The 19,372-nt window shown below is 36.3% G+C and overlaps 3 protein-coding genes across 5 annotated transcripts in view; 1 reads left to right on the forward strand and 2 right to left on the reverse strand.

Annotated features, from left to right (window-relative positions):
* The window catches only part of LOC134844822 (zinc finger protein 277-like), an 86,973-nt gene extending 85,989 nt beyond the window's left edge, over positions 1-984 (reverse strand). The window contains exons 1-2 of the mRNA XM_063861637.1: positions 657-984; positions 277-436 (exon numbers count right to left, since the gene is read on the reverse strand). Of these exons, the coding sequence (XP_063717707.1) occupies positions 277-436; positions 657-984 (488 nt within the window). The remainder of the gene's footprint in view (positions 1-276; positions 437-656) is intronic.
* Positions 1-19,372, forward strand: part of LOC134844117 (c-Myc-binding protein-like) — a 493,244-nt gene that overhangs the window by 287,775 nt on the left and 186,097 nt on the right. The window lies entirely within an intron of this gene.
* Positions 3,155-6,196, reverse strand: LOC134843824 (cytochrome P450 2F5-like). Of its 2 annotated transcripts, XM_063860115.1 has the most exons (4): positions 6,097-6,196; positions 5,682-5,914; positions 4,712-4,951; positions 3,155-4,330 (listed from the first exon to the last, which is right to left on the reverse strand). In XM_063860115.1, exons 2-4 carry the CDS (start codon positions 5,805-5,807, stop codon positions 3,353-3,355), a joined length of 1,344 nt encoding a protein of 447 aa, XP_063716185.1. In that variant the 5' UTR covers positions 5,808-5,914; positions 6,097-6,196; the 3' UTR covers positions 3,155-3,352. The 2 variants fall into 2 exon arrangements, with proteins under 2 accessions (XP_063716185.1, XP_063716184.1); XM_063860114.1 differs by lacking the exon at positions 6,097-6,196 and having other exon boundaries at positions 5,682-6,090.

Below are 19,372 nucleotides of genomic sequence, written 5' to 3' on the forward strand. Positions count from 1 at the left end.
GAAGGCGTTTAGCGTTCTTAAAACTTTTAAAAAGTCATTCATTATCTTGAAGAAACCTTCCGGATCTATAGAAATCTGAGTCAAAAAATAATCATGGCAAACGTTTTTTTAAAAAAAAAGTATTGAAATGTTTCCAAATAATTAAAGGCACTCTTCTATAAGCAATTAACTGACCTTTTTGATGTGATAAATTTATAAATTAACAAACTTAGATGCAATTATTTCCTTCTTGAGACATTTATTTTATTGCAATCACGAAAAGCAAGCATGTGTTGCCTTTTGAAGTCGGCGATGAGGTGGTCGTTGGCGATGATAAAACGATGTGTCTTCTTCAGGTGTTCCAGGTAAGACTCCCTGGAAGTGGCCACATTGGTGTGGTTGTCACAGAACAGACACTTCAGCAGGCTCTCACTCACACCTCCCTGTGTGTTCAACACTGAAAAAGAAAACAATCTCATCAACATTTTTTGGTCTATCTAGTTTCATTTTTCAAGCTCTTGTAAAAACGCAGTCAAGTTTGCAAAAAACGAGCCCTTTTTGAATAACTCAAGCACTACTGTGCGTTTTTTTCCGTTAAATTTTATTTTATGTTTGGATTCTTATCGGTGACACCTTTCGTACACATTGGTAATCAGCTACCAAACCATCTATCGTACCTAAAGCGGTTCCTTTCTTCCCAATCAACTCCTCCGCATCCTCGTCCGCGATTTCATACTTCCTCTCTGCTCCTCCTCCTCCTCCTCCTCCTCCTCCTCCTCCTCCTCCTCCTCCGCCTTCTCGTCCGGGGTTTGAGTTCCGCTGTGCTTTTCCCGACTCGTTCGAGCTGTAGGGAAACTCTTCCAGCTCCTCCGCCGAAGAACTTCTGTCCGAGTTCAGGAGAAGCTCTTCGCTTGAGTATGTGCTGTGTTTGCTATGCTTAACAGCCGTGTTTTTAATAGTATTCTTCTCTTTTTCAAAGCTAGGGTTTTCGCTTAGGGTAATCATTTTGGAAACGAAAATTCAAGCAGTAAAATAAGTTCACCGAGAAATCAAAGATCAACTCACTTTTGTGAACAAAATTTTAGCATTGCCAGGTTAAGATAATCAAGCAATGCTTCATTTACAGCAAGATTGGCGCGCGAAAAATTACCTCAATTGTTTCTGCAAAATTTTTTGGAGATTCGCTTGAAAAATTGATTTATATCATTTTTTGCCCGGGGTTATCCCCTTTAAAATTCGCTTAGACAACCTAGAGTTTGATGATTTGAGCCAAATGAGCGAATTTACCAGCATGGAAAACTAATTTGAACCTGAAGCCCATTCTCATTATTTTTGTTTATCTCAGTTTCAGAATAATTCGGACCAAGACCATATATAAGCTTTTGTATTAAGCTTTGGAATTGACATGGAACAGTTTTTTGGAAGAAAAATATGTAGAGAAAATAACTTAGTCGAGGCTCGTCCCTGATTTTTTTTCGTTTTTCGTTCTTTGCTGTTTCAGCCCTAACGGGCAGTAAGTCCTATGAAATAGAAATCTAAGGAATAACATGAATGTGGCAACTATATGAGATACTGATAATTGAAATACCATATAATTAGGATTCAGTTTCTAAAGGTGATTGATAAAAACGATTTTTTTTTCAATCTTTTAAAATGACATCGAATTTTTCAGAAAGCAGTTAATTAGAATACTTAAACCCAAACTCAGGTTTTTTCTCTCACTAAAGCGCCTAAAATCAAAGACCATTTTGGACTCCATTAAACAATAAGTTCATCAACTTTGTTTACATCGACCTATTGCAAATGATCTGATGTTTCTCTGCGAAAGTCTCAGTTTGTTAATTGGAAGCGTCTGTCAGATTTTTCCGGTCTGAATAAGCCGGTTTCCATCATTGCCACTACGATTTTTCAAAATGCGTGAAAATGTTGAAAACAACTGATTTAGTAAAGCTGTCGCAATGATTATATCATTTTTCTGGCTGAAGTAGTTTGACATCGCATGAACAACTTCTTAATCTTACTTTCTCTCACTGTTACTGCTTTGCTCTTCAACTTATTCGAGAAATAGTTCAATTTGTTGCAAAACTTAGCTTAGACGTTGAAAACTCGCATTTTCAGACCCGAAAAAAATGATAACTGCTTCAAATTAAAAGTTGTCACCTTCAGAGAGGGTAGTTCATATCATTTGTTCTTGGACGCTGTAAAATTTTTCTTAAAGTTCAACGTAAAAATTGTCACAAACAGTCCTTAAAGTTATGTTGTTTAGATAGTAAAAGCTTGATTCGAGTTTAATTTTGTCCACTAGTGTAAGTTTTCTACGGGAGTGAACACGTTTTCTAATAAACGGAAGAGACATTATCGAGACATGCATTGTTCAACGGTACAATTTTACGCAACTCTGCTGTTTCTTATTTTTCTTATAATTTCACTCTTCGGAAAACTTATTACAAATTGTGGAAAATGGCATTTTCAGACCCCAAAAAAACTGGTTTGTGATTCAAATCGAAAAATGAGAATTTCAGAGATGAAGTTTCAGATCATTTGCAGTCGGCCAATGTAACAGTTTTTCTAAAGTTCCAATTGAATATTATCGAAAATTCCTTTATTGAACTTAGGTAATTTAGAAAGTGTAATGATAAATTTGCCTTTAATTTTGACCACTTGTGTAAAATTGATTCAGAACAAAGTAAACAGTGGCAAGGACTCTATACTGGAACTGATGCCCTTCAAATACAACCTGAGGAACCAATATAAACGCAGAAACCATATGAGATACTTATAGTCGAGATACCATATGTTATATAGTTAAGGCACAGTTTCCAAAGATGATTGTTAAAAACGATACTTTTTTAAAATCTATGGAAGTGATATCGAACTTTTCTGCAAGCAGTGCATTAGAAAAAAATTATGGCAACGAATCAACTTAGTCGAGGCTTCATGCCTGAGTTTTTTATAAATTCTTTGCTGTTTCAGCTTATTTTAACTGAAAAACCTGGGTTGAGGTTAAATCATAATTAAGATAAAGTTTCACAAAAAAAACTGATTTACTAATTACCATATACTACATATACTTTTTAATCATAAATCTCAAATTATTCGATTCTATTTGTTTTTGAAAACTTATTTCGTAACAGTTTCTTTGACCAAGAAATGGTGCTATGAAGATATGCTAGTCATGAAAATGTGAAAAATGTTTATTTTATGTACATATGCAGTTTTGCCAATTTCGATGATTCATCCAATACGTTACAATCTGTTTATTAAGGTTTGAAGTTTTATCTTGATTTATCTTGATTTATGATCAAGTTGTATCCAAGTATGATAAAATAAAGTAGATTTAGAGTCGAAAGTGTTATTATCATTCATTTATTTTTCACGATGTTCGATTAGTTAAATTCACTTTAAATGGACTCGGCGCTATTCCCACAAACCCGACAACTGGAACCAGTGAAGGCTTCTCGATTCCAACTGCCTCAATTTTGAACTTCCTCATAATAGAAGCAAATGCCGTGAACACTTCCATACGAGCTACGTTTTCTCCAATGCAGGCGCGAGCACCCAAGCCAAATGGAGCCATATACGGCTGCTTGTTATACTTTCCATCTTCGTTCAAAAAGTTTTCTAAGTTAAAGCTCTCTGGAACTTTCCAATATTTCTTATCCTTGAAGATACACACCATATTTCCAAAGAGTCTGGTGCCTTTCGGAATCCGAAACCCATGCAAATTGTCGATGTCCTCGGAAGCCGTATGATCCAGGGTCGAGTACAGAACCGGATACACTCGCATCGCCTCCCAAATTGTTGCTACGGTATAATCACACTCATTTTGGACTGAATACGGCACAACTGGCAGGCTCAAATCCGTTTTGGATGACAACTCATTAAAAACCATTTCCTGTACTGCAGGGTAATGAATCATAGCAAGAAAAAGCCAACTTAAACTGTTAGTCGTGGTTTCTTGACCCGCTAAAACAATATCGACTAGAATTCCGACCACTGTTTTTTCTGTTACAATCGGATCATTATCGACCAACATCTTGTCCCATAAATGATCGGCAAGACATTCTGGCTCTCGATTTCGTGCTGCGTCGGCTGAGCTCGGCTTTCGAGCCATGAATTCAGACAGCAAATTGTCGCTGAACTTTTTCCGCAAGCTTAAAAGTTTTTTAGATACAGACATATGTTTAGCAACCCACAATGGAACTACCCAATGAAGCCCACTTGGATTCTGAAGTTCGAAAAGCTGATTTATGTAGTAATACAGCTCAAGATACTTTGGATCTTCGTAATTGAATGTCTTGTTGAAAAGGAGGCTGAAAATGACATTGTTCGACAAGTATCCTGCATATTTCTGAAAAGACAGAGGAAGCGTGATAATTCGCGAAATGATTGACTAAATTTCCGAGTTGGTTTGAGGCCAAATAGGATGTTTCAAATAAATGCCAGATAATCAGATTTTTTAACGTCACTAGTACATTAATTTGGGAAATATATATTGAAAAAGAAAAAAAAGATGTCTACTAAGAAACTCAAAACTTAGTGTTAAATGTCATACAATCTGGCATTATTTTTTTGCTTTCTTAATTTTCTTTACTTCATTCTTATGGGTGTACGCTCAAAATGAATAAAAAATGCTCAAAAACTGCAATAACTTTGGCGAAACGTTTCAAAAATGGCTATAACGGTCAACTGTCTCGACTTTGACATTGAAATCAAAAGCTATCATCCATACCCGAATGTCGAGCTCTTTTTTTTCCAGTTTGTCCAGATGCTTCACAAACTTCTCCACTTCCGCTTCAACCTTCTGACCGAACGAGTTGCGCCCCACGCCCATACTTCGGAATATCTGATGAATCACTTTCCTCTTGGCCTTCCAGCTCTCACCGGATGCGAAAGCCAGTCCATTTTGCACTTCAAACAACTCGAAGAAGCCGAACACGTTGCGGCTGTTGAATCTCGGATCATTCAGAACCTGCGGCAAAAAGTTTACTGACCAGAGATAAATAAAGAAACACATAATGTTCCTACCAACCTTTTTAATATAGATTTTTGAGTTTTTCATTTTAAAAAATCAAAATGAAATCAATAAAAAAAATGATTTTAAATAGCTTCTTTTTTGGATTGTCTACTATCGAGAGGGCAATATACCCCCAATAAGCTTTGAAAAAGAACAGTCACAAAATCTGACCTTCTGCCTGAAAATAAAGCCCACTCTTCTTCAATCACTGTGAAACTTTTCGAGATCGAAATAAGTTTCTCGGAATATCGTTTAAGAGTCCGACTAAAGATTCAAAGGACTTTTATTATAACAAACTTGGATTTCCTATGAGCCTTTTGGGGGGTATCTGGTGTATATCTGCCCCTCCCAATGAATTTAGCCAACGTTTTCTACACCGTGAATGCGCCACAAAATAAATGTTTTTTTTGGCGTTTTGGAAGTGTCTGTACAAAAAAATGAGAAGCTTCCCGGTGTTTAAAAGTTAAAATAGGTTTTTTTTGTGTTATTAAGTAGTGGTCTTGTCTGTTTTAAGAATATCGATCATTCATTTTCCACTTGAGATTATTTGAAGGCTTTTAGGCAAAGACTTTGTAATTATTTTGACTGGTAAATGTTGGCTAGATCATGGGTAGTCAGTCAACCACCATGGGTCGATACATTAGTGAACCAGCTCTTCGCGAGCTCAACTTCAGTCACAGCCTACCTCTTTGACTATATCAAAATCGTTGATCCAGACATCCCAGATGTTGTTACCGGCAATCGCCAGGGATACCATCGATCCATACTTTTTGTGCAGGTGTTCCAGTTCCAAAGACAGGCGTTCGTCCATTGAGACACTGAGTAGATTGTTAAACAGAGGAAGAGCAACTGGACCGGGAGGGAAATTGTGAGGCCTGGCTTTGGACCAGAACCATAACCACAACAAGGTCCCCAGACCTATAATTCCAGCAATAATAAATTCAATCATTCCCAGGTAGGAAATTGTATGGCAGAAAATTTAAATTGTTGCTTAATGTAAAAGTTCTCTGATGTTTTGCGTGTTTGTATATAAGATCAAAGAACAAATTAGAGTTGGGACCGTTCCCAAGATTTAGTTTGTATAAATAACATGAACTGACCTTTAGTGATTGAATATAAATGATGTAAACTCAATCTGATGAAAGTGATGAAATTGAAGAAGTGACCATATATTAATTCGAACTGAATGGATTATTAATCGGTTATAGATTAAACAAATCACCAACAATTTAATACATTATAATCAATTATGATGATATCAAATGGATTCTAATGGATTATAGTGGATTAGAATAGATGATTCAGATTTTTTAATCCAAGAAACTGGATTTTCAAAACCGTTTCTGTTGAGATTCACAAATTGGCTTCGGCAAAATTTTTTTATTGTTTTTGTTTTCTGTTGTTTTCTTTAAATGTTTTTTATTGTGTTCCCCGCCTAAAACACACCCAACTTTTGAAAATCTGCCTGCTCGACAAAATCCTAGATTCATCCTTGCATTTTTACCTCCTCTTCTTATCACTACCCGCTAACAAGCATGTACGCCCTCCTACACCTTGTAAACTCATTTGCACATCCCCACACCATTTACTCACATTACAAATGTTAATTCACTAGAAAGGGTCGGGGGGGGGGGGGAGGGGGTGTTGTGAATCGCAGTATTTTTATTGTACCATTATAATTAATTGCAATTTGTTATAACTAGTATTGACTTTATGACCTTGATATATTCATTCTCTCCAGTGGAGAGAAGGCTTGCTCACTTTTTTAAGGTTTTAACTTTGAAATTAATTCCTTTTTAACTTAGCATTTTGTCTGTACATAAGTAGAATTAGCTGTAACAAAGAAACATTATATCATGGCGCAGTCGAACATGAACGAATCGAACGTGAGAGGCAAACTTCATTTTGACAAGAGCATAAGGGGGACTCACCGATTCCTTGGGAAGAGTGGAGCCATCTTTTCCAACTTGCAGTGATAGCAAAGGAGAATATTGATAAAGAAAAACTTCTGAACCGGATAGAAAGATATCATCCACAACCACCAATTTTAGAAAATCCGCCGGATAGCCAAACGGAAACACGGAAAAATGCTCGCTTAGACCGAAATCTCCAGGAAGAAAAGAGTTTCGAAGGCGAAAAATCAGCTTCGATAAAGCGGAATAATAATGGTTCAACGGCATGAGAACCGAATCAGCTGATAAGAAACTCCGATCAATTTTATATCTAGCTCTCGAAAACGAAGTAAAAAAGATTTTCTGCCAAAACGCTTCACAAGTGAAATTTCTCCAAATCTCCTTTAAAAAGTTCTGAGACAGTTTGTCCGTAGCATTCGTGAGTAAGACGAATGCTACAATCGAAAGACATAAACTCTTGGATAGAAAACAGAGAGGTATAGAATCACAGGAACAATTCTGGGGAGTTCCTGCCCTATTGGTAAAGAAAGGCGACAAATCCGCAAGAGAAGACGAATGGATAAGAGAGACTTTTTTTAATGATATGAAGAAGTCGGAAATCTAACGGAAACTTCTTACAGAAAGAGTTCCACCCCTAGAAGCGCTAAACGTGGCAATAATCGACGAAAAAATAATAACAAACCATATGAAAATGACAAATATTTTAAAATCCAACGGATTTTCTGTAAATTAATTTTTTATTCAGTTTAAGGTTAAAAGAGAACCAACTTTAACTTGAAATATTTAACGGAGCAACACTTGCATAAAATGCGGCGGCACATTCTCCAAAGGACACCTGGCGGTGTGTCCAGCAAAAGACACAACTTGTACTGTACATCTTGTGAACACAGAGGACATTTTACCCGGCTTTGTAAATCCCGCCGTGAAAGTGTGAATATAGTACATAATAGTCAAATTGTAAATACAGTACATGATAGTCAATTTGTAAATAATACAGATTGTAATTATTTATCGGAACGACCGGAAGTAAATAACGACCGTGTAAATAGAGAAGGTTGTGGAGTAATCAACGCATGGTCAGAATCCGGACAGAGCGACAACGATGATTAGTCTAGATTAACAACAATTTATTACAACCAAGGGGAAAAACTCAAAAAATTATTACACAACGGACTCGGAAAAAAACCCAATTAATCCTCAATATCCAGGTCGACTCCGCCAGTCCTGTGAGCTTCCTCAAAAAAATGTACTTCATGCTAAACGTGGCAATAATCAACGAAAAAGGAATAACAAACTATATGAAAATTGCAAATATTTTCAAGTCCAACGGATTTTCTGTAAATAAACTTTTTATTCAGTTTGAGGTTAAAGGAAACCAAATTTAAACTTTAAATATTTAACGGAGCAACACTTGCATAAAACGCGGCGGCACATTCTCCAAAGGACACCTGGTGGTGTGTCCAGCAAAAGACACAATTACGTGATTTGTACTTGTTCCATTCTTTTCGAACGGTTGGTTCCACAACGAATGTCATTTTTTCCTAACAGAGGGCCACGAGAGAAAAACTTTAGGAAACGATAATCTGCCAAAAGTGGGAATCGAACACTTTCCACACTACCAGTCCAAGAAGCATCGTGAATCTAACAATTTAATTCCCCGGCTGTTCAAGAAAAATAGGTAGATATTACAACCAAGATTTTAAGCATTTACTCTTTCGCATTGGAAAAAAATCAAACGAAATTTACCCACTATCACGAACAACTCAAACCACTCAAACCAAGGCAGAACTCGATGCAGTACAAGCGGAACTAGACCGAATTAAACCCGAAGGACGCAATAAAAAACTAGAAAATTTTGATGGAAATAGATTTATTAGTTCGATCGTTATCACTTGCAAAAAGAACAAACCGACAAAAATAGCATTCCATTCAAATTTTATCTACAAAAAAAATTACGCGAAAAAAGAACCAAATAACAAATATAAATGACAAAATTGATAAAATTGCCTCTCGAATTTCAAATAATTCCACCGGAGAAGTAGGTTTACTAACCCGGATTTAAAGAACGCGTATAGCCGACTCTCACTAGACAATTTTGCTAGCAGTCAGTCCAATTTTAGCATGGTAGGTGGAGAATTAACCAGCACATACCAATTTTTAAACGGTTTTTACGGACAAAGCAACATGCTGAATGAATTCTAGAGGATCAAGGACTCAAGAGTTGGAAACATTCTTCTTACTACTTGCTATCTCGACGACATTTTAGAGGCTTCTAAAGGAAGTTTTTTATAGAACACGTAAAAATCGTTTTACAAAATTTTATCAATTTTAGACGATTATATTTTTGCCATCAACTGGCCAGAAAGTATGATTTTTCAAAAAAATGTAGAACGGCTCGGATTCAAAATATCCAAATCAGGAATCGCGCCATCAGTCGACAAAGCTAAAGCCAGTGAAGACATACCAAATCCAAAAAACCTTAAGGAACTGAGATCATTCTTTGGTTCGACAAATAAATTTTTTAATTTTTTCCATGATTAGTATCCCTGGGTAGTCTTTTAAGACCGTTGCTAAATAAGAAATCAATTATCTTGCTGAACGAAGAACATTCGAAAGCATTCGAGAAGATAAAAGAAGAAATGGTAAAAATTACCGAAAACACACATTTTGATGTATTTCTCTCTTCGAGAGTAAAAACCGACGGATCCCATAAGAGACTTGGAGCTTCATCAGAACAGCTAAGGCAGTGACTGGAAAACAGTCAATTTTGCTTCAAGATTTGAAAATCCGCATGAATCTAATCATTCAACAAACGAATTGGAACTTTTGGGAGTCGTTTGGGCGGTCGAGCGTTATAAGAATTACATTTACTGCCCGAAATTTGAAATCATTACGGACCATAAAGCCCTCCTTCCATCACCTTCCCTAACCCTATTAACAGTGTCAATCCCATCGTCAAGTTTCTTCAAAATAAAGTAGATAAGACTAATGCAAACTCCCATTATTCAAATCAGTTCATCCGAGATCTTCATGAATCCGACGGATAATTAATTTACCTTACAAAACGTGGTTATGAAGACACTTCATGAGAGTCATCCGGGACAATTGGGCATGAAATATCTCGCCCAAGATATATGGTGGCCTCACATAAACGTTCAAGTTTATTTTAATGGTATAAACTGTTCCCAATGCGCACAAATTTGTAAAAATGTAAAAAATTTTATTCCTTGTACTCAAATCAGCAAGTTTTTACCCTAGTCCGAGCCTAGTGAGGAAATAAATCTTAAATTTGCCGGTTCTTTGGAGCCTAGTTGGAGAAAAGTAAATATATTCTATAACGCATTGACAGATTTTCGAAATTTCCCTCGCCTAAACTAACATCCTCAGCTTCATCAAACACAGTGATTGAATTCGTTCAGGATTAATTTTGTTTTTACGGTGTTCCTTTTTCTATCCGTATGTTGTTTTACACGCGCATTTTGTTTTACAAGATGCGTCTATCACGCATCTTGTTCACGTATCTTGTTTTACAAGCAAGGATCTTGTTTTGATCACGCATCTTGTTTTGTTTTACAAGCCATGATTTTATAATATTCTATGATTCCAACAAAATTTAAATATATTTTGTATAATTGGCGACCATCGTTCGAATGGTTTAGTGGGAAAACATGTACAAACTGTAAAAGTTAAACTATTGGCAATGGCTCACGAACATCAAAAACCTACTTTACAACACGCGGTCTCAAAAATTATCTGGAACCTTTCTAATGAAGAATAAAATTCTGCGTCTTTATGCGTCAAGAATAAAATTATGCGTTTTTCTAATCAAGAATAAATTGTTCACTTTGCAAAATAAATTTTGGTAGTAAGCTAAATATGATCTGGAAACAGTTAGCCTCTAACAATATATACGATAGAACTTTAGACAAATAAAAATCAATCCCAAGCAAAAGACGAGCACTCGACTGGAACTCTGATGACCGGGTCGAGGATGGATATAGGGACACTATAATCCCGGAGAAAAATCAGTTTCCATTGGAGAAAGCTTATGAGTCAGACTACCCCTCACGGTCTAACCCTTCGTAATATATTTAGGAAAATTAAGATAACTAAACGGAAACGCCTTTTATAAAAAACTTAACCAGAAAATTATAAATGCTTCAAAAACCACGGTAAAAGTAACTGACGGAAAAATATCAGAAAGTCAACCTCGCTCTTCTGAAATTTAACTTGTCGACTATTCGTTCCTTCAGAAGAAAGCTACGAGAAAAAATGGCCAGAAGACAAGACTTCAAACGGAGTTAGCCAGCTCGGATAACGACACAAGGACGAGAGTCTCGAAACCCTCAGTCAAACCGGTCAGGAACAGATCTTCACGTGAAAGAAACAGACCTCAAACACAAGTTAATTAGCATGCTGTGAATCAAAGTTAATTCCTTCGGCCACTTTGGATATTATTGATTGGGAGTGGATCGTGGGAGGTTTCGTTTGCAGAGATATGACTTCAGAACGTATCTCTTCCGATAAAAATAGACAACAAGAACTCCCGCCTTAGACCCATATATAGCCCAGTATAACATAAAAGCTGAGATTTTAGACAACAACTTTCATCATCGGACCCTCTGGACTGCCCAATCAGCATAATTCCCGCAGGACAGAGCCAGGTTCAACTTCCATCAAGCACACAGTCTCCAACAAACACTGAGGCCAAACTACCCGAATATCCACCAGAAAAACAGGAGAACACTCAAAAAGACGCGACGGCAGACTTCCCAATCTACGAGATAATAGATTCATTGTACGAGAACACGGCTAACCAAGAACCTTGCAAAAACAACAACAGCACCACCGGTAACAAGTTTTTTGTACTTCATCGCTCGTGCCGAAATGTAGGACCTCCCCAGTTTACGGTAAAAAAGTTGTACATAAATTTTATAGATTGCCAAAACGACCAGCTTGGAACAATGTCAAACCCGATTACTCTCCAACGTCCAGAACAATCAGGAGGATCTGACAGAACAACAAATTGCCAAAACTCGAATAAGAAAATCCCAATCTTTTCAGTATTTTCCCTCGATAGCAATGCTAATGCCTCAGATACTTCTTAGTGACCTATCATTGAGAGTGGCTCGGGGATTTCGCAGCGAAATGTTTAATGCTGAACGGTTGGTTCCACAACGAATGTCATTTTTTCCTAACAGAGGGCCACGAGAGAAAAACTTTAGGAAACGATAATCTGCCAAAAGTGGGAATCGAACACTTTCCACACTACCAGTCCAAGAAGCATCGTGAATCTAACAATTTAATTCCCCGGCTGTTCAAGAAAAATAGGTAGATATTACAACCAAGATTTTAAGCATTACTCTTTCGCATTGGAAAAAAATCAAACGAAAATTACCCACTATCACGAACAACTCAAAGCACTCAAACCAAGGCAGAACTCGATGCAGTACAAGCGGAACTAGACCGAATTAAACCCGAAGGACGCAATAAAAAACTAGAAAATTTTGATGGAAATAGATTTATTAGTTCGATCGTTATCACTTGCAAAAAGAACAAACCGACAAAAATAGCATTCCATTCAAATTTTATCTACAAAAAAAATTACGCGAAAAAAGAACCAAATAACAAATATAAATGACAAAATTGATAAAATTGCCTCTCGAATTTCAAATAATTCCACCGGAGAAGTAGGTTTACTAACCCGGATTTAAAGAACGCGTATAGCCGACTCTCACTAGACAATTTTGCTAGCAGTCAGTCCAATTTTAGCATGGTAGGTGGAGAATTAACCAGCACATACCAATTTTTAAACGGTTTTTACGGACAAAGCAACATGCTGAATGAATTCTAGAGGATCAAGGACTCAAGAGTTGGAAACATTCTTCTTACTACTTGCTATCTCGACGACATTTTAGAGGCTTCTAAAGGAAGTTTTTTATAGAACACGTAAAAATCGTTTTACAAAATTTTATCAATTTTAGACGATTATATTTTTGCCATCAACTGGCCAGAAAGTATGATTTTTCAAAAAAATGTAGAACGGCTCGGATTCAAAATATCCAAATCAGGAATCGCGCCATCAGTCGACAAAGCTAAAGCCAGTGAAGACATACCAAATCCAAAAAACCTTAAGGAACTGAGATCATTCTTTGGTTCGACAAATAAATTTTTTAATTTTTTCCATGATTAGTATCCCTGGGTAGTCTTTTAAGACCGTTGCTAAATAAGAAATCAATTATCTTGCTGAACGAAGAACATTCGAAAGCATTCGAGAAGATAAAAGAAGAAATGGTAAAAATTACCGAAAACACACATTTTGATGTATTTCTCTCTTCGAGAGGAAAAACCGACGGATCCCATAAGAGACTTGGAGCTTCATCAGAACAGCTAAGGCAGTGACTGGAAAACAGTCAATTTTGCTTCAAGATTTGAAAATCCGCATGAATCTAATCATTCAACAAACGAATTGGAACTTTTGGGAGTCGTTTGGGCGGTCGAGCGTTATAAGAATTACATTTACTGCCCGAAATTTGAAATCATTACGGACCATAAAGCCCTCCTCCTTCCATCACCTTCCCTAACCCTATTAACAGTGTCAATCCCATCGTCAAGTTTCTTCAAAATAAAGTAGATAAGACTAATGCAAACTCCCATTATTCAAATCAGTTCATCCGAGATCTTCATGAATCCGACGGATAATTAATTTACCTTACAAAACGTGGTTATGAAGACACTTCATGAGAGTCATCCGGGACAATTGGGCATGAAATATCTCGCCCAAGATATATGGTGGCCTCACATAAACGTTCAAGTTTATTTTAATGGTATAAACTGTTCCCAATGCGCACAATTTTGTAAAAATGTAAAAAATTTTATTCCTTGTACTCAAATCAGCAAGTTTTTACCCTAGTCCGAGCCTAGTGAGGAAATAAATCTTAAATTTGCCGGTTCTTTAGAGCCTAGTTGGAGAAAAGTAAATATATTCTATAACGCATTGACAGATTTTCGAAATTTCCCTCGCCTAAACTAACATCCTCCGCTTCATCAAACACAGTGATTGAATTCGTTCAGGATTAATTTTGTTTTTACGGTGTTCCTTTTTCTATCCGTTGTGTTGTTTTATATGTTTTATTTCTATATGTTGTTTTACACGCGCATTTTGTTTTACAAGATGCGTCTATCACGCATCTTGCTCACGTATCTTGTTTTACAAGCAAGGATCTTGTTTTGATCACGCATCTTGTTTTGTTTTACAAGCCATGATTTTATAATATTCTATGATTCCAACAAAATTTAAATATATTTTGTATAATTGGCGACCATCGTTCGAATGGTTTAGTGGGAAAACATGTACAAACTGTAAAAGTTTAACTATTGGCAATGGCTCACGAACATCAAAAACCTACTTTACAACACGCGGTCTCAAAAATTATCTGGAACCTTTCTAATGAAGAATAAAATTCTGCGTCTTTATGCGTCAAGAATAAAATTATGCGTTTTTCTAATCAAGAATAAATTGTTCACTTTGCAAAATAAATTTTGGTAGTAAGCTAAATATGATCTGGAAACAGTTAGCCTCTAACAATATATACGATAGAACTTTAGACAAATAAAAATCAATCCCAAGCAAAAGACGAGCACTCGACTGGAACTCTGATGACCGGGTCGAGGATGGATATAGGGACACTATAATCCCGGAGAAAAATCAGTTTCCATTGGAGAAAGCTTATGAGTCAGACTACCCCTCACGGTCTAACCCTTCGTAATATATTTAGGAAAATTAAGATAACTAAACGGAAACGCCTTTTATAAAAAACTTAACCAGAAAATTATAAATGCTTCAAAAACCACGGTAAAAGTAACTGACGGAAAAATATCAGAAAGTCAACCTCGCTCTTCTGAAATTTAACTTGTCGACTATTCGTTGCTTCAGAAGAAAGCTACGAGAAAAAATGGCCAGAAGACAAGACTTCAAACGGAGTTAGCCAGCTCGGATAACGACACAAGGACGAGAGTCTCGAAACCCTCAGTCAAACCGGTCAGGAACAGATCTTCACGTGAAAGAAACAGACCTCAAACACAAGTTAATTAGCATGCTGTGAATCAAAGTTAATTCCTTCGGCCACTTTGGATATTATTGATTGGGAGTGGATCGTGGGAGGTTTCGTTTGCAGAGATATGACTTCAGAACGTATCTCTTCCGATAAAAATAGACAACAAGAACTCCCGCCTTAGACCCATATATAGCCCAGTATAACATAAAAGCTGAGATTTTAGACAACAACTTTCATCATCGGACCCTCTGGACTGCCCAATCAGCATAATTCCCGCAGGACAGAGCCAGGTTCAACTTCCATCAAGCACACAGTCTCCAACAAACACTGAGGCCAAACTACCCGAATATCCACCAGAAAAACAGGAGAACACTCAAAAAGACGCGACGGCAGACTTTCCAATCTACGAGATAATAGATTCATCGTACGAGAACACGGCTAACCAAGAACCTTGCAAAAACAACAACAGCACCACCGGTAACAAGTTTTTTGTACTTCATCGGTCGTGCCGAAATGTAGGACCTCCCCAGTTTACGGTAAAAAATATGTTCATAAACTTTATAAATAGCCAAAACGACCAGTTCGGAAAAATGTCAAAGCCAATTACTCTTCAACGTCCAGAACAATCAAGAGGATCTGACAGAACGACAAATTGTCACAACTTGGATAAGAAAATCCCAATCTTTTCAGTATTTTCCCTCGATAACAATGCTAATGCCTCAGACCTTTCTTTATCGGACTTATTATCTCATTCTTCAATAGACCTATCTTTAAGAGTGGCTGTGGTCAATTTTAACGATCTCAGAGATTTGGACAGCGAATGTTTTAATGCTGAACTGGCGAATTTCATAGAAAATGAGAAAAACTAAAACAGTAAGCTTTTTAACAATTTTCCCTTAGTCTAGTGTATTTTTCTTCGATGTTAAATCCAGACCTCATAGAATATACTTGCAGTGCTAAAAAACTGCTATGCCAACTTCGTATCTAATTTATTTTTCAGTTAATACTGTGTTAACTCCTAGGTGCTAATCTCTGTCGGATTTGCTCCAGCAAGTTCAATTAGTAAATTAGTTTTACAACTGATTTCATCGAAGATTAACTTTGTTGCTTTATCGATAGAGTTTAACTTAGTGGTTATTTTTAGTTTGTTAAATTCCTTCGGCTTCCTTCAGCGGGAGAAAAGGGTCCATGACCTTTAATTAGTATTTTTTCCTATCAAGGGGAATGTTGTGAATCGCGGTATTTTTATCGTACCCTTATAATTAACTGCAATTTTTTTTATAACTGGTATTGACTTTTGGACCTTGATATTTTCACTCTCTCCGGCGGAGAGAATGCTTGCTCACTTTCTTATTGTTTTAATTTTTTAGATTTTTTTGCTTTTAACTTAGCCTTTAATCTGTACATAGAAAGAATTAGCTGTAACAAAGAAACATTTTATCAGGAGTATACATATTTTGTTGGGGGGAAGGGTAGGCATGTGTGCACGCAGAGGGGGGGGGGGGGGGGGTGGGGTGGAGGGGTAGGTATGAAAGTGGGGTAAGTGGGGGGATTGGTAGAAATGGGAGAGTTGTAGTTGTGAAGGTACAAACGGGGAGGGGATTAATGGGGTAATGACGGTAAAATGGGAGATTTCAACTCGGAGGGGTGTTGAAAAAGTGAAAGATGAAGTTTCGCAAAAACAAACATCAACCAACAATTGTGATAATGTGATTAGATTTAGAAATTGAGCAGGCTGTAAGTAATGTAGAAAAGCTGCAATTCCGAATAAAATGAGAACAAATGTATACATTTTATTGTCCATATTTTTGCCTAATTTCGTTTCTGAGGTAGATTGGTTTCCAGTAGCTGGCTGATTGACAGTTTTTCATTTCATACGTAAGCTACAGTAATTATCAGAAACTACAGGCCAACAAAGATTAACGAGCTGCCATAAAAGCAGAAATTAAAAGCAGAATTCAATGTTAAAAAATATGCAAATATGCAATAAGACAGCGCCTGAAAAATTTTTGATTCTTTTTCGAATTTTTAGACTTTTTTAGTTTTTCTCACACACGCGTTGTTCACCAGGAAATGTATTAGTTGCGATCTAGATTTTTCTTGCTAAGAATATTAGCGAGAACATCCTCGTACCCAACAGAATGGGAAGAGATGAGAGCTCCAAGGTCAACTGGGTCAGCTGTCATATCCAGGAACTGCTCCTGTACGGATCGGCGGAACGTATTTTTGCCTCGTTTCGGTTCTGAAGTATATCGGTTTCGGGTAGCTGTCTGCTTGACATTTCATTTCATACGTAAATTAACGGTAATTTTGTCATAAAATACTCAAATTGCAAACTTTAATAAAACAATTATAAAGCAACCTCAGAAAACTTGCGCGCTTTTTTCGACTTTTTTTACACACTATTCGCTCAGCAGAAAACTGTCTCGTTTCGACCTCTGTTTTTCTTGCTTTGAAATCTTGCAAAAAAGTTCATTATAATTGATCTTTAAGGGTTATAACGGATTTCTACTCCATTAAATTAAAGGAATATGATCAATTGTGCGGACTCTATTGTAATTTTGAGTGAACAATTCAAACTTTCTATTTCAATAGCTGTTGTATGTTTTGTTACGGCTAAAAGCATTATGTTACGAAATAAGGTCTGAAAAACAAAAATGTTGGCAATAGTAAGTTTGTTCTTTAGACTAAGTTTGTTAGCATTATATTAAGGCTAAGACGGTTTTCAAATTTAGGGGAAAAAGAATAAGTGCCTCTTTTTCAAATATAAAAATAGATTATCATTATTATTGATATTAACTTTGGAACTTCAGTGCGGGTTCTAGCTAAAGTTCTGGATTATACCTGGTCATGAGTGTAAGTTAAAAGAAATGCTTACAGGTTGCATCTTCCCGCTCATTAATCGGGCCAATTAGTGAGCTTTATTTTGATTCAGAATGATTCTTGAGCCAGGGTAATAGGCCACATTTGCTACGAGCTAATAGAAAACTGGGACATAGTTATCCCAATTTAGTGGTTTTGGCAATTTGCAATCCTGTTTCTGTGCTAAAATTTTTGCAAACGCGAAATATGTTTTTAAGTAGTTTTTGAGGCATCATCAAAACATCAAAATTTTACAGTTTTTTTTTTTGTTTTTTGAGGTTTTTCCGATTTTTCAGCAATTTAAAGGTGATATTTTTTGCATCTATTCTCCTTTCATTCATCTAAAAAAAACTAGCCACAATTGAATTGGAAAAGAATTCAGAGAAGTAATAAAAGCCGCTAACGCAATAATAAAACCAAACGTATCGAGAGTTGATTGTCCCAAATGGAAAAAAGTGTTGGGTATCAAAACACTTCAAGGTTTATTTTTAGACCACTTCAAACCAAAACCTTCAGTTACTCCAGCGCAACTGTTAAGTTTCAAAAAAATGAAGTTAAACCTTGTTTCTAAAATATGAAAAAATATTTGTTCAGTTTTCCGCATCGAAACTTTCTAGGTTGAAGATTGCTGTTCACAAAAATTATAATCGTGAACAGCGGTTTTCAAAAATGATCTTTAAATTTAGTGGAAAGAGAATAAGCGCCACATTTTCAAATATAAAAATAGATTATAATTATTTTTGATATTAACTTTGGAACTTCAGTGCGGGTTCTAGCTAATGTTCTGGATTATACCTGATCATGAGTGTAAATTAGGAAGAAATGCTTACAGGTTGCATCTTCCCGCTCACTAATCGGGCCAATTAGTGAGCTTTAATTTGATTCAGAATGATTCTTGAGCCAGGCTAATAGGCCACATTTGCTACGAGCTAATAGAAAACTGGGACATAGTTATCCCAAATTAGTGGTTTTGGCAATTTGCGAGCCTGTTTCTGTGCTAAAATTTTCGCAAAGGCGAAATATTTTTTTAATAATCTTTAGGGAATCATCAAAACATGAAAATTTTACATTTTGTTTTGTTTTTTGAGGTTTTTCCGAGTTTTCAGCAACTTAAAGGTGATATTTTTTGCATCTATTCTCCTTTCATTCATTCAAAAAAAACTAGCCACAATTGAATTGGAAAAGAATTCAGAGAAGTAATAAAAGCCGCTAACGCAATAATAAAACCAAACTTATCGAGAGTTGATTGTCCCAAATGGAAAAAAGAGTTGGGTATCAAAACACTTCAAGGTTTAATTTTAGACCACTTCAAAGCAAAACCTTCAGTTACTCCAGCACAACTGTTAAGCTTCAAAAAAATTGAAGTTAAACCTTTATTCTAAATTATGAAAAAATATTTGTTCAGTTTTTCCGCATCGAAACTTTCGAGGTTGAAGATTGCTGTTCACAAAAATTATAATCGTGAACAGCAGTTTTCAAATATGATTTTTAAATTTAATGGAAAAAGAATAAGTGCCACATTTTTAAATAGGAAAATAGATTTT

The sequence above is a fragment of the Symsagittifera roscoffensis genome, chromosome 4 (genome assembly GCF_963678635.1).
Source record: "Symsagittifera roscoffensis chromosome 4, txSymRosc1.1, whole genome shotgun sequence".
In the NCBI taxonomy this organism is placed as follows: domain Eukaryota; kingdom Metazoa; phylum Xenacoelomorpha; order Acoela; family Convolutidae; genus Symsagittifera; species Symsagittifera roscoffensis.